Genomic DNA, 10,116 nt, shown 5'->3' on the forward strand with positions numbered 1-10,116 from the left:
ACAGTGCGAGGCCTCAGGGCTTGTGGCTGCTTGACCCTGGCTGCTCCCTCCCACATCAGCACACTCACAGGCTGGCAGTGGGAAATCCCTGGGGCTGTGACAGCCCCGCGGGGCATGACCCTGTGCAGGCAGCACTGACCCACTGCCCAATCTCTCCTGCCTGCCCATGGCTCCCCACACTGCCCCATGACATGGGGGCTTTGGCAGCACTTCCTGATCCTCATCAGTGCGTGCTGTTACCCTCTGAGTAAGCGTGAGGCCAGGGGGTCATGCAAGTCTCCAGCCCCTCTGTCCGGCCATTGGCTTTGGACCTGTGCACCTCCAGGCAGAGCAGTGTGTCCCTGGCTGAGGACACCCCCTCCAAACAGGTATCGGAGGGGTCTGGACAGGCTCCAGCCATGATAACCATTTCTGTGCTCTGTGACATCTCCCACCTAAAAGGAACCTCCCAATCCTCAGGAACACCCTGGGATCAGGGTGCGCTTCTGGTTGCCTCAGGGTGATGGTCCTGCCTGGCCTGAAGCTCTGCAGGGGCTGAGCAGGCTGCAGCAGTCAGTATCATCTGGGCCACTTCTCCTGGACCCAAACTGCTCCCACCACTGGTGCTGGGGGAACCATGCCGGGCAGCACAGGGGACCTTGTGTGGGAGCAGTTTGTCTGAGCAGTACCTGTGGCTGTGAGTCTGCAACAGACACATACCCTCGAGTGCTGTGATGGTGTAGAGAAGGGGCAGGGGGGCCTGGATGTGTTTGTGTCACCAACACTCCCCAACAGCTTCCTCTGGGATGTGCAATGGGCAGTTTGGTCACAGCTTGCTTGGAGGTGATGCAGGATGTGGGCATTTAACTGCCAGAGGGCTCTGGGAACTGCCAGGTGTTTGGTTTTTTCCAGGATTTGTCCGTCTGGTGGAAGGGAAGAGCCGCTGCTCAGGACGTGTGGAGATCCATGACGGGACCAGTGGAAAACTGTCTGTGCTTCACACTTTGGTGCCAAAGCTGCTGACGTGGTCTGCAGGGAGTTGCAGTGCGGCAGAGCCCTGCCTGTCGCTGAGGCAGCTCACTTTGGAGAAGGGGTCAGTGCCACGTGGGATGGAGAGCTGCAGTGTGTGGGGAATGAATCCCTCCTCATCTCCTGCCTCAGAGGGTCCTCCAGGGAGCAGCCCTGCACCCACGCAACAGCGCTGTTGTCACCTGCACACGTAAGGACTCAGGGACGGGGGCTGTGCCAGGGGTCGGGGAACAGAGCAAGGAATGTGCTCTGGGTGTGGGGACAGGAGGGATGATGGCATTGTCTGCAGCATGAAAATAGTTGAGAAGGAGAAGAAAGGCATGCTGTCCCTCTGGCCTCTCCCCCAGCTCCTGAGGGTACAAGAGCACCAATCCACCCTCTCTCCTCCTCCTCTGTCCCCAGAGTACACAGGGTTCAGGCTGGTGAACGGCAGCACAGCGTGTGCGGGGAAGGTGGAGGTCCAGGTGCTGGGGACCTGGGGGACCCTCTGTGCCTCCCGCTGGGATCTCTCGGATGCCCACGTTCTCTGTCATCAACTCAACTGTGGGTTTGCTGAGGCCATTCCTGGAGGAGAGCATTTTGGGAGAGAGACTGGCCCTGTCTGGAGAGACTCCTTCCACTGTGACGGCACTGAAGCCCACCTGGCACAGTGCCCAGTGATCACCCTGGGGGCCTCACCATGCTCCCACGGGAACACTGCTGCTGTCATTTGCTCAGGTGAGTGCCGGAAAAATGCTGCATTAACTCCATTTGCCCTTTGTGTGTGACACGGCCACCCAAAGCAGGGGTCCCATGGCAGTACCAGGCTGAAGTTCTCCCTGGACAAACCCTGGCATCCCCAGGAGCCATCTGGAGGGCTTTGCCTGCTCAGACTGACCGCTCTGCTTTGGGAGAGCTGAGCACTGAACGGAGGCAAGCATCTACCCCCAGGGCAGTGCCTTAGCCCCAGCGCCACCACCAGGCCTGGGCTCCTCTGTTCTCATACTGTGGGACGAGCCCAGGACAGGGCTGCAGGGCTCTGCTCCATCCCTCTGGCTGCAGACAACCACATCGCATCCCCGCAGAGAGCCCTGCAGAGCCCCATCCCACCAGCCAGGCAGGAGCTGCCTGGGTGCTCCCAGCAGCAGCAGACCTGGGTGTGAGCTGCAGAGAGGACCCGGGCTTTGCCCTCACTTCTCATCAGCAAAAGGCTCAATCTGTCCTCGTTTGGTCAGAAAATCCCCCCTCGCCCTGCTCCCTGAAGGATGCCCTGCTCCCCAGTGCCACCGATGGCTGTGGTATCTCTGTTGTCCCCAGGCTCAGCCGGCTTTGCATCCCTGCGGCTGGTGGGCGGAGGGAGCCGGTGCGATGGACGAGTGGAGATCTTCCAGCATGGGATGTGGGGCAGAGTCTTGGATGATGAGTGGGACATGCAGGAGGCCAGTGTGGTGTGCCGGCAGCTGCAGTGCGGAGAGACAGGGACAGCCTACAACCCCCAAAGCCTGAGCGAGGGACGGGCCCCGTGGGGCTGCGAGGGGTCCGGTGCGCAGGGCACGAGGCCAACCTGGCCCTCTGCAACACCTCCCTGCCTGAGAGTGCACTGGCAGCAGGGGTTGCGGAAGATGTGGGAGTCATTTGCTGGGGTGAGCAGCACTGCATGGGCCCCCCAGGTGACGGGTGGGTGGGCAGCCAGGCCCTGACAGCAACTGGGCTTTCTACCCACTACAGGGAGCCGGCGGGTCCGGCTGGTGAACGGGACTGGGCACTGTGCTGGGAGAGTGGAGCTGTACTACCAGGGCACCTGGGGACTGTGTGTGACGATGGCTGGGACCTGTCTGATGCCGCCGTCGTTTGCCACCAGCTGGGCTGTGGAGGGGCGGTGCAGGCGGCTGGCTCTGCTCGGTTTGGGGAAGGCTCCGGCCAGATCTGGCTGGATGGCGTGAACTGCTCTGGGCCGAAGCTGCTCTCTGGGACTGCCCTGCTGGGCCCTGGGGGCAGCATGACTGCAGGCACAAAGAGGACGCGGGAGTCATCTGCTCAGGTGTGTGCCGGAACTGTGGTGGGAGCCTGGTTCCTGGGGAGGCCAGGACACAAGGAGAGCCGGGCATGGCCAAGGCTGTCCTGACTGCCTCTGAGCTCCTGCCCGAGCCCGTCCTGTGGACACCCATGCACGGGCACCCTCAGTCCCACTGGGGGTCCCTGGGAGCTCAGCAGTCCCCGAGGGTTAGCGGGAAGGGCAGGGGTGTCTGTCCGTCAGGGACTTCTCTCTGCCCCTGGGTGCAAGGGGGACGTGCTGGCCCTGCCCCTGCCCACCTGAGGGCCTGGGGGGTGCAGAGGTGTCCTGGCTCCCACAGCCCCACACCAGCCTGTTCCCCTTGGTGCCTTTCCTCACAGAGTTTGTGGCCCTGAGGCTGGAGAACAACGACGGCTGCTCCGGGCGCCTGCAGGTTTTCTACAACGGGACATGGGGGAGCATTTGCTCCAACTCGATGACTCTTGACACGGTGTCGCTGGCATGCAAGGAGCTGGGCTGCGGGGATGGAGGATCCCTGGAAACACGCCTGCCCTATGGCAGGGTGTCTGGCCCTGCCTGGCTGGATAACGTGCAGTGTGGGGAGAAAACCAGCTCCTTCTGGCAGTGTCCCTCCACTCCCTGGAACCCGCAGTCATGTGAAGACCTGCGAGATGAGATCCACATCACCTGCAATGGTAACCTGGGCACCACTGTCACCCCAGCTGCTGCTCCCTGGTGGGCACGGCCAAACACAGAGAAAGAGCTTGGAAGGGCTTTTCCTTGCCATGTCAGACCCTTCTGCTGCTGGTGGCACAAACGTGACCCCAGCCACCCACGTCCAGCAGCAGTTGCCACCCAGGCTGCCAGCAGCACCTGCGGGAGGCAGAAGCACCTCCAGGTGAGGTCTCAGAAGAGACCAGACAGGGTTCAGAAGAGCCTCCCCTCCATGGACACCCTCCTGCTGCTCTCTGAACCAGGGACCTTTTGGGGCTGAGCAGTCAGGGTCCCCCCACAGTCCTGCGTGTGTCCCCTGAATGACCAGGGTTCGGTTGCTGCCCTGACCAAGATGGCACAGGGAGGTGCAAGCAGAGCTCAGCCCTGCTCTTTCTGCACCATCCCCTGAACCAGCCCCTTCACCACAGTGTTTCCTTCTTCAGGGGGACGCCCAGAAATGCCCCCGACCCCGTTGGCCCCGTGCCCCAACTCCACGAGCTGCACAGGTAGGGAGCTGCTCCCCTGTGTACCCTTCTTGTCTGGCAGGGCTCTGCCTGCTCTCTCAGTGCCATGGGAAGTCTTTGCCTTCTCCAGCCAGGGAGAAGATTCGTGCAGTGGGAGGCGAGGACAGGTGCTCGGGCAGAGTGGAGGTCTGGCACCGTGGCTCTTGGGGGACGGTGTGCGACGATTCCTGGGACATGCGGGATGCTGAGGTGGCATGCAGGCAGCTGGGCTGTGGCCCCGTGGTGTCTGCCCTGCACGAGGCTGCGTTTGGGATGGGATGGGCCCTATCTGGCTGGAGCAGGTGGAGTGCCGGGGGACAGAGCTGTCTCTGCAGGACTGCTGGGCCCGTCCTGGGGACAGCGGTGCTTGCCGGCATAAGGAAGATGCTGCCGTGCGCTGCTCAGGTGAGTGGCAGGGCTGGGACCCTTGCTTGGGTCTTGGCAGGGAGCTGGGGAAAGCCTTACACCCACTTGGTCCGGGCGTGGGCCCTGACCTCCCAAGAGAAGGAATATTTCTGTAGAGTGCAGGAGGCTGGTGCCAAGTGCGGAACAGCCTCGGTGGATCTGGACGTCCTCCGGCCAGTGCCCGTGGGGCCCTGCAGCCCCAGGGCTATCCCCTGGGCTGCCTGTGCCTTCCTGCCTGCCGCCCAGAGCAGAGGCGCTGGGCCCTGTCCCGGCCTCCCTTTCTAGCACTACAGGAGGGGCAATTTGGGGGGGATGTGTCAGGGGCATCTCCAGACACACACACAGTGTGTTGGGAGGAGGCTCCCCGGGACCCGCACAACCACCCTCTCAGCCCAGCTCTCCTTTGCCTCTTCTGCAGCTACACCAGGACGGCAGCATTCCCACCCCAAGCAGGTAACTTGTCCTCCCCCGGGGCTGGGTATCCCTGGGCCCAGGCTGTGAGCCACAGCATGATCACAGCATGTGAGCCCATGCAGATCCCACTCGAGGCCGTCTGACTGGCAGCGGGAGAGTCTCAGTGCCTGTCATCATCTGCATCATCCTGGGGGCCCTTCTCTGCCTGCTCCTGGCCCTCCTGGCCGGGCAAGTGCTAAGCACCAGGACTGGGCGCAGAGGTGGGTCCTGCCACAATGGTGCCAGGGGAAGAAACTCCTGGAAGGGCTGTGGGGTGCTGCGGGATGTCAGTGAGGGGCACAGGCAGAGCTGAGGGGTGGGACTGTGTGCTGCCACCTGTCCCAGACACCACCCCAGTGAGTGCCTGGCCATGGGGCACCAGCAGCAAGGGGTGGAGAGAGCCCAGAGGTGGGGGGAGCTGGCCAGAGGCAAGGAGAGAAACGGGAGAGTGGGGCTCGGGGAGATGTGAGCAGAGGGGAGATGGCCAAGGCTGGCAGTACTCTGGGTATTGGTGGAGGGCACTCTGGGGCAATGGAGATGCTAGGAGGAGCATGGGGCAGGAGGGTCCATTTCCATGGTGTCAGGCTCCCAGCCTGTCCTCTGCCCAGCCCTGCCCACCCACCAGCAGGGCAGGGGCCCTGCTATAGACCCGTGGGGCAGAGAGAGGGCAGCTCCAGGTGGAGAGGAAACATGGGAGCTGCTCCAGGGTCAGACAAGGGGTATGACCCAGGGGCCAGAGGGGCATGAGCGCTGTCTCCAAAGGGATGATGTGAGGGTGATGCTGCCCCAGAGGATCTGCACAGCAATGTTGCCCTCACCGGGGATGTGGCAGCCATGCCTGGACAGTGCAGTGGGCTGTGCTGTTGGAGCAGTGCTGGGCTGGCCCAAGGAAGAGGTTTGGGGAGCACAGTGGGGTCCCATTGGCTCTCTGCCTGTCCCTCTGCCAGCCCTGCCTCTATCCCCAGGCTCCAGGAGAGCTCAGGAGCTCTTCCCGAGGCCGTGTACGAGGAGATCGGTTACAGCCCAGCATGGGAGAAGCAGGCGAGGTTTGGTCGCTCAGGTGGGTGTGGGTCCTCCCTGGAGGCACATCTGCAGGGAGATGACCCTTTCCCCTGGCCCCAACGCAGAGCTGATCCCCTGAAGCCCCCCAGCCCGTGGTCCTTGCAGCACTGGGGCCATGTGGTGTGTGGGGAGAGCATCCAGGTCCTGGGCCCAGGAGAGGAGCTTTCTCCCAACCACCTTTCACCGGCCCAGCTGGACAGCCCCTCTCTTTCTGCCCCTGCACCCCATGTGACACCCAAGGAGGGAGGGAAGGGGCTGTCCTAGGGCACCTCTGGGAGCACCTTTGAGACAGGGTTTGTGCCGGGGGAGCACGGTAAATTCCCAGCCCTCCTCCCCATGCAGCCCCAGCTCTGTGGGTCCCCCTTCCCCAGCAGCGCTGACCATGGGCCAGGTCAGTGGGGCTCGTTCCATAACACCCGCTGTGCATCTCTCCAGGCTCTTCTTCAGAGGAGTCCCTGAGCCAGCTGCAGCCCTCCCCTGGGCTCAGCAAGGACGAGGATGGTCTGGCATCAGCAGCAGGTAACGGAGGCAGGAAGGGCTTCGTCTCCCTGCAGACATGTGATGGACAGAGGAGTCACTGACTGTCAGTGTCAGAGATGGGGAGGACATGGGGTCTCCTGTGGCTCTGCCAACACCAGTGTCTCAGCCCTGTGTCCCTGCGCCTCCTCCTGTCCTCTGCTCTGCAGGATGTATCTTCTCACTGTCACCAACTCCCCTCTCCTTTCAGATGTTCTTGTCCTGGCCGCAGGTGAGCCAGCAGATGGCTATGATGATGCCAGGGAGGTTTCTGACCCTGGGGAGGACGCTGCCCCTGAGCAGGGCGAGTGGGAAATGTCCAGGGTGCCAGAGGAGGGAGCAGGGCCCAGGGATGCACCCAGAGGTGAGAGGGAAATTTAGCACTGCTGGTTCCTGGGTGCCATCCCTGGTGGCACCTGAGTCACTGCTGTCCTGAGACCCCAACCTCCTGGGAAGGGGAACCTGCCCCAGGAGTTTTCCTTGGAGGGACTGGGGGTGGGAGAAGGAGCTGAATGTGGTGAGGAGCTGGGAGGAAGATGATGTACAGACCCCATGAGGTGAACTGCAATGTCCTGCCTTGCTGCCTGCAGGGCCAGCCTGCGCTCCCGGACAAGTGTCGGGGTCCCCGGAGCTGAAGGAGACACCTTGTCCCTATCCCTGGCGAGCATGGGCTATGATGATGCTGAAGAGGTGTCTCTGGCACATCCCCGTGAGGACACAAAGGCTGTGACAGTGGAGCTCTGTGCACAACAGTCTCTGAGCCCCAGGCCAGGAGAGCCCATCCCTGCTGTGCAGCTGGGTGCAGCCGGGATGGAGGAGAGGTCTGTGCAGCTGGGAGAGCTGTGAGCACATGGGAACTGTCTCCCTTGACCCATGGGCAGCAGAAACCACTGGGAGTTTCCCCTCTTTTTATTCCCCTCTTTTTGCTGTGCATCCAGATTTCTTCTTATTAAAAGTCTCTGAGGGCTTTGACCCACAGCTGGTGCTTGCCTGCCCAGGTTTTGGGGTGTCTCCCTGAGGCTCACCAGGGGGAGCAGAGAAGAAGGACGTGGCGGTGCGGAAGGGGCGCAGGGTCGGGGTCAGGCTGTGGGGCTGCGAGAGCCCATGGTCCCTGGGGAATAATCCTGCTGACAGAGACATTTCCATCCTGCTGGCCACAGGCACTTTCGAGTCCAAATGGCTCTCTGATAGGTCCCGTGATGCACCTCAGCGGCAGCACCCATTTCCTCACCCGCGGGTTTCCAGCTGCTCTTTCCCCCTGCCTGGGCCCCGCTGGTCCCACAGCGCAGAGGCCACGACAGAGCTGCCAGGACAGGGGAAGCCCTGGGCTTTTGTCTCACAGAAGAGAGCGCTAAGGTGGCTGCAGTGCCCTGAACACCCCAGCCAGCCCAGGTGGGATCAAGGCCCATGGATTACCTCCCACAATGGTTAGGAGGCAGCTCTGCTCCCCACTGCCCCAGCACAGGGTGCAGAGCCATGTTCTGGGACACAGGCTGAGCCTCCTCTGACGCCCAGGGCAACACCCCTCTGGGCCACATCTGTCCCCAACTCCACAGCAGGAGCCGTGCAACAGGGTGAGGGAAATGCCCTCCCTGAGGGGAGGTGCCCCCAGCCTCTGATGGCACCCCAGGGCATGTGGGGGAGGGGACATGGGGCAGAAATCTTACATCCCCCTCCTCCAGGCACTGGACCTCTCCCTGCACCCCTCTGTCCCCCAACATCCCTGGAGGTGAGGTGAAGGGCAGGCTTCCACCTCATGGGGCTGCGCATGTGGCTTGGGCTCAGGGACCTTCCCACTCCTTCAGCACTGAGGCCTGTCCTGACAGCAAAGCAGTGCCCTGGGACAGCCCTGGCTGGGGTCTCTGTGGCAGGGTGGCTGAGCGTGCTCAGCTGTTAACTCAAAGGGCAACGGTTTGACCACACACAGGGACGGTGTCCCATGGTGGTACAGCTGGGGCAATTGTGTTGCCCAGTGCCATAGATTTTTCCCAGTGCCATAGATTTTTTCCCTGCTGAGCCCCTGCCTGGCAGAGAGGGTTTGGGGGAATCAAAACCAGACCACAGTCACCGTGAATTTCTGGAGTGGTTGAGTGGCCTTAAGGGGATGGGCTGCTCATTTCTTCTGTTTTGCACACATGGTCCTCAAAGCCCATCCCCGGCAATGACTTTCCCATTCTTGCTCAAGAAAGACCTAGAAGGACTCTTTTGGAGAAATGACAATCCTGCAGGCACTACCCCTGTGGCCAAGTATTTGCAAGCTCATGCTCAAAGCTGGCAAGACAGTAACTTTGCTTGTTCAGATGGTGTCTCCCTCTCCCCTCCTCTCCCTTGCGCTCAGGCACAACAAAAGCCAAACTTCCCTGGAGGTGCATGCCTGGGGAGCCAGCTATGAGTCAGCAGAACTGCACGGGGTTGGAACATGCACGTTGCTGTGGGACTATAGTCCAGTCTGTGCCATTCCTTGGCCTGAGTGGGTGACTGGGGAGAGGCTGAGACTGAAGACAGAGGGAGATGTCCTGGGTCAAAGTTGTCACTGTGTTCCTGATGGGCGAGAAGGGTTCTGTAGCAGCAAGAGGTTGCAAGAGGGGAGCCCAGCAGCTTGTGGGAGCTCATGAGCAGGTCTTTCTTCCTCTGGGCAGGGACTGATGGCTGTGAAGGGCTGCAGCTGAGCTGGACACTCCAGTCTGGTGGGTGAGCAGATTTGGGTGTGGAAACTGGGGACAGCTGAGACACTTGTGCTGTGAGCCCTGGGTTTGGTGCTGAGAAGATGGAGAACACAGAAGCATGTGTGATGCTCGGGAAATGCAGAGGGAGGTAAATTTGGAGAGTAAAAATGACATCCAGTGGTTGAACTGGGGCTGTTTGGAAGTCACTGTGTGAGAGTTGGTGACCTTCCATGCTAGACCCCAGGGGAGCCACGGCTGGCATTTCTGTCCCGACCTGTGCCCCTGCAGCAGCGAGGAGCCAATGCAGAGGGATGTTCATGGGGGGCCCCCAAGGGGTCCCCCTGTGCTGCGTGTCTCCCTGCTGATGCCCAGAGAGGAGCACATCTGTGTTTCATCAACCATTGCAGCAGGGGGGCAAAGGGGGCCAAGAAACTCTGCTCAGGACAGCTTGTGACTGGACAACTCAGGAGCCAAGGCACCACAAGGGACCATCCTCAGCACGGCTTTGTCAGCTGTCCCTGGCACATCAGAGGTCTCGCTGTGACAGACCTCTGGAGGGAGGATGCTGCCATTCAGGCCTCAGCTCCAGGAAGTGCGTCTCTCTGGGACTGGGGGGCGGTGGCCTCCCCCATGGGCAGTACGCTCTGCTCTGGGAGAGCATCCTGCTTGGCCAGGATGGAAGAAGGCAGATAGGTTCTGCAAAAATCAAAGGGAGAAAATCATTGCTGAAGCCCGGGGTTGAACCAGGGACCTTTAGATCTTCAGTCTAACGCTCTCCCAGCTGAGCTACTTCAGC

The 10,116-nt window shown here is 61.4% G+C and overlaps 1 protein-coding gene and 1 non-coding gene across 2 annotated transcripts in view; one reads left to right on the top strand and one right to left on the bottom strand.

Moving 5' to 3' along the window:
* The window catches only part of LOC127025996 (scavenger receptor cysteine-rich type 1 protein M130-like), a 15,482-nt gene extending 7,810 nt beyond the window's left edge, over positions 1-7,672 (top strand). The window contains 11 exon segments of the mRNA XM_050911122.1: positions 1,411-1,725; positions 2,538-2,630; positions 2,716-2,793; positions 2,796-2,939; positions 2,942-3,028; positions 3,382-3,736; positions 4,159-4,221; positions 6,042-6,136; positions 6,574-6,657; positions 6,866-7,018; positions 7,593-7,672. Coding sequence (XP_050767079.1) covers positions 1,411-1,725; positions 2,538-2,630; positions 2,716-2,793; positions 2,796-2,939; positions 2,942-3,028; positions 3,382-3,736; positions 4,159-4,221; positions 6,042-6,136; positions 6,574-6,657; positions 6,866-7,018; positions 7,593-7,672 — 1,547 coding nt within the window.
* Positions 7,673-10,043: 2,371 nt separating this feature from the next.
* Positions 10,044-10,116, bottom strand: TRNAF-GAA (transfer RNA phenylalanine (anticodon GAA)). The gene has a single exon. It is a non-coding gene; the product is annotated as a tRNA-Phe (tRNA).

The sequence above is a fragment of the Gymnogyps californianus genome, chromosome 26 (genome assembly GCF_018139145.2).
Source record: "Gymnogyps californianus isolate 813 chromosome 26, ASM1813914v2, whole genome shotgun sequence".
In the NCBI taxonomy this organism is placed as follows: Eukaryota; Metazoa; Chordata; class Aves; order Accipitriformes; family Cathartidae; genus Gymnogyps; species Gymnogyps californianus.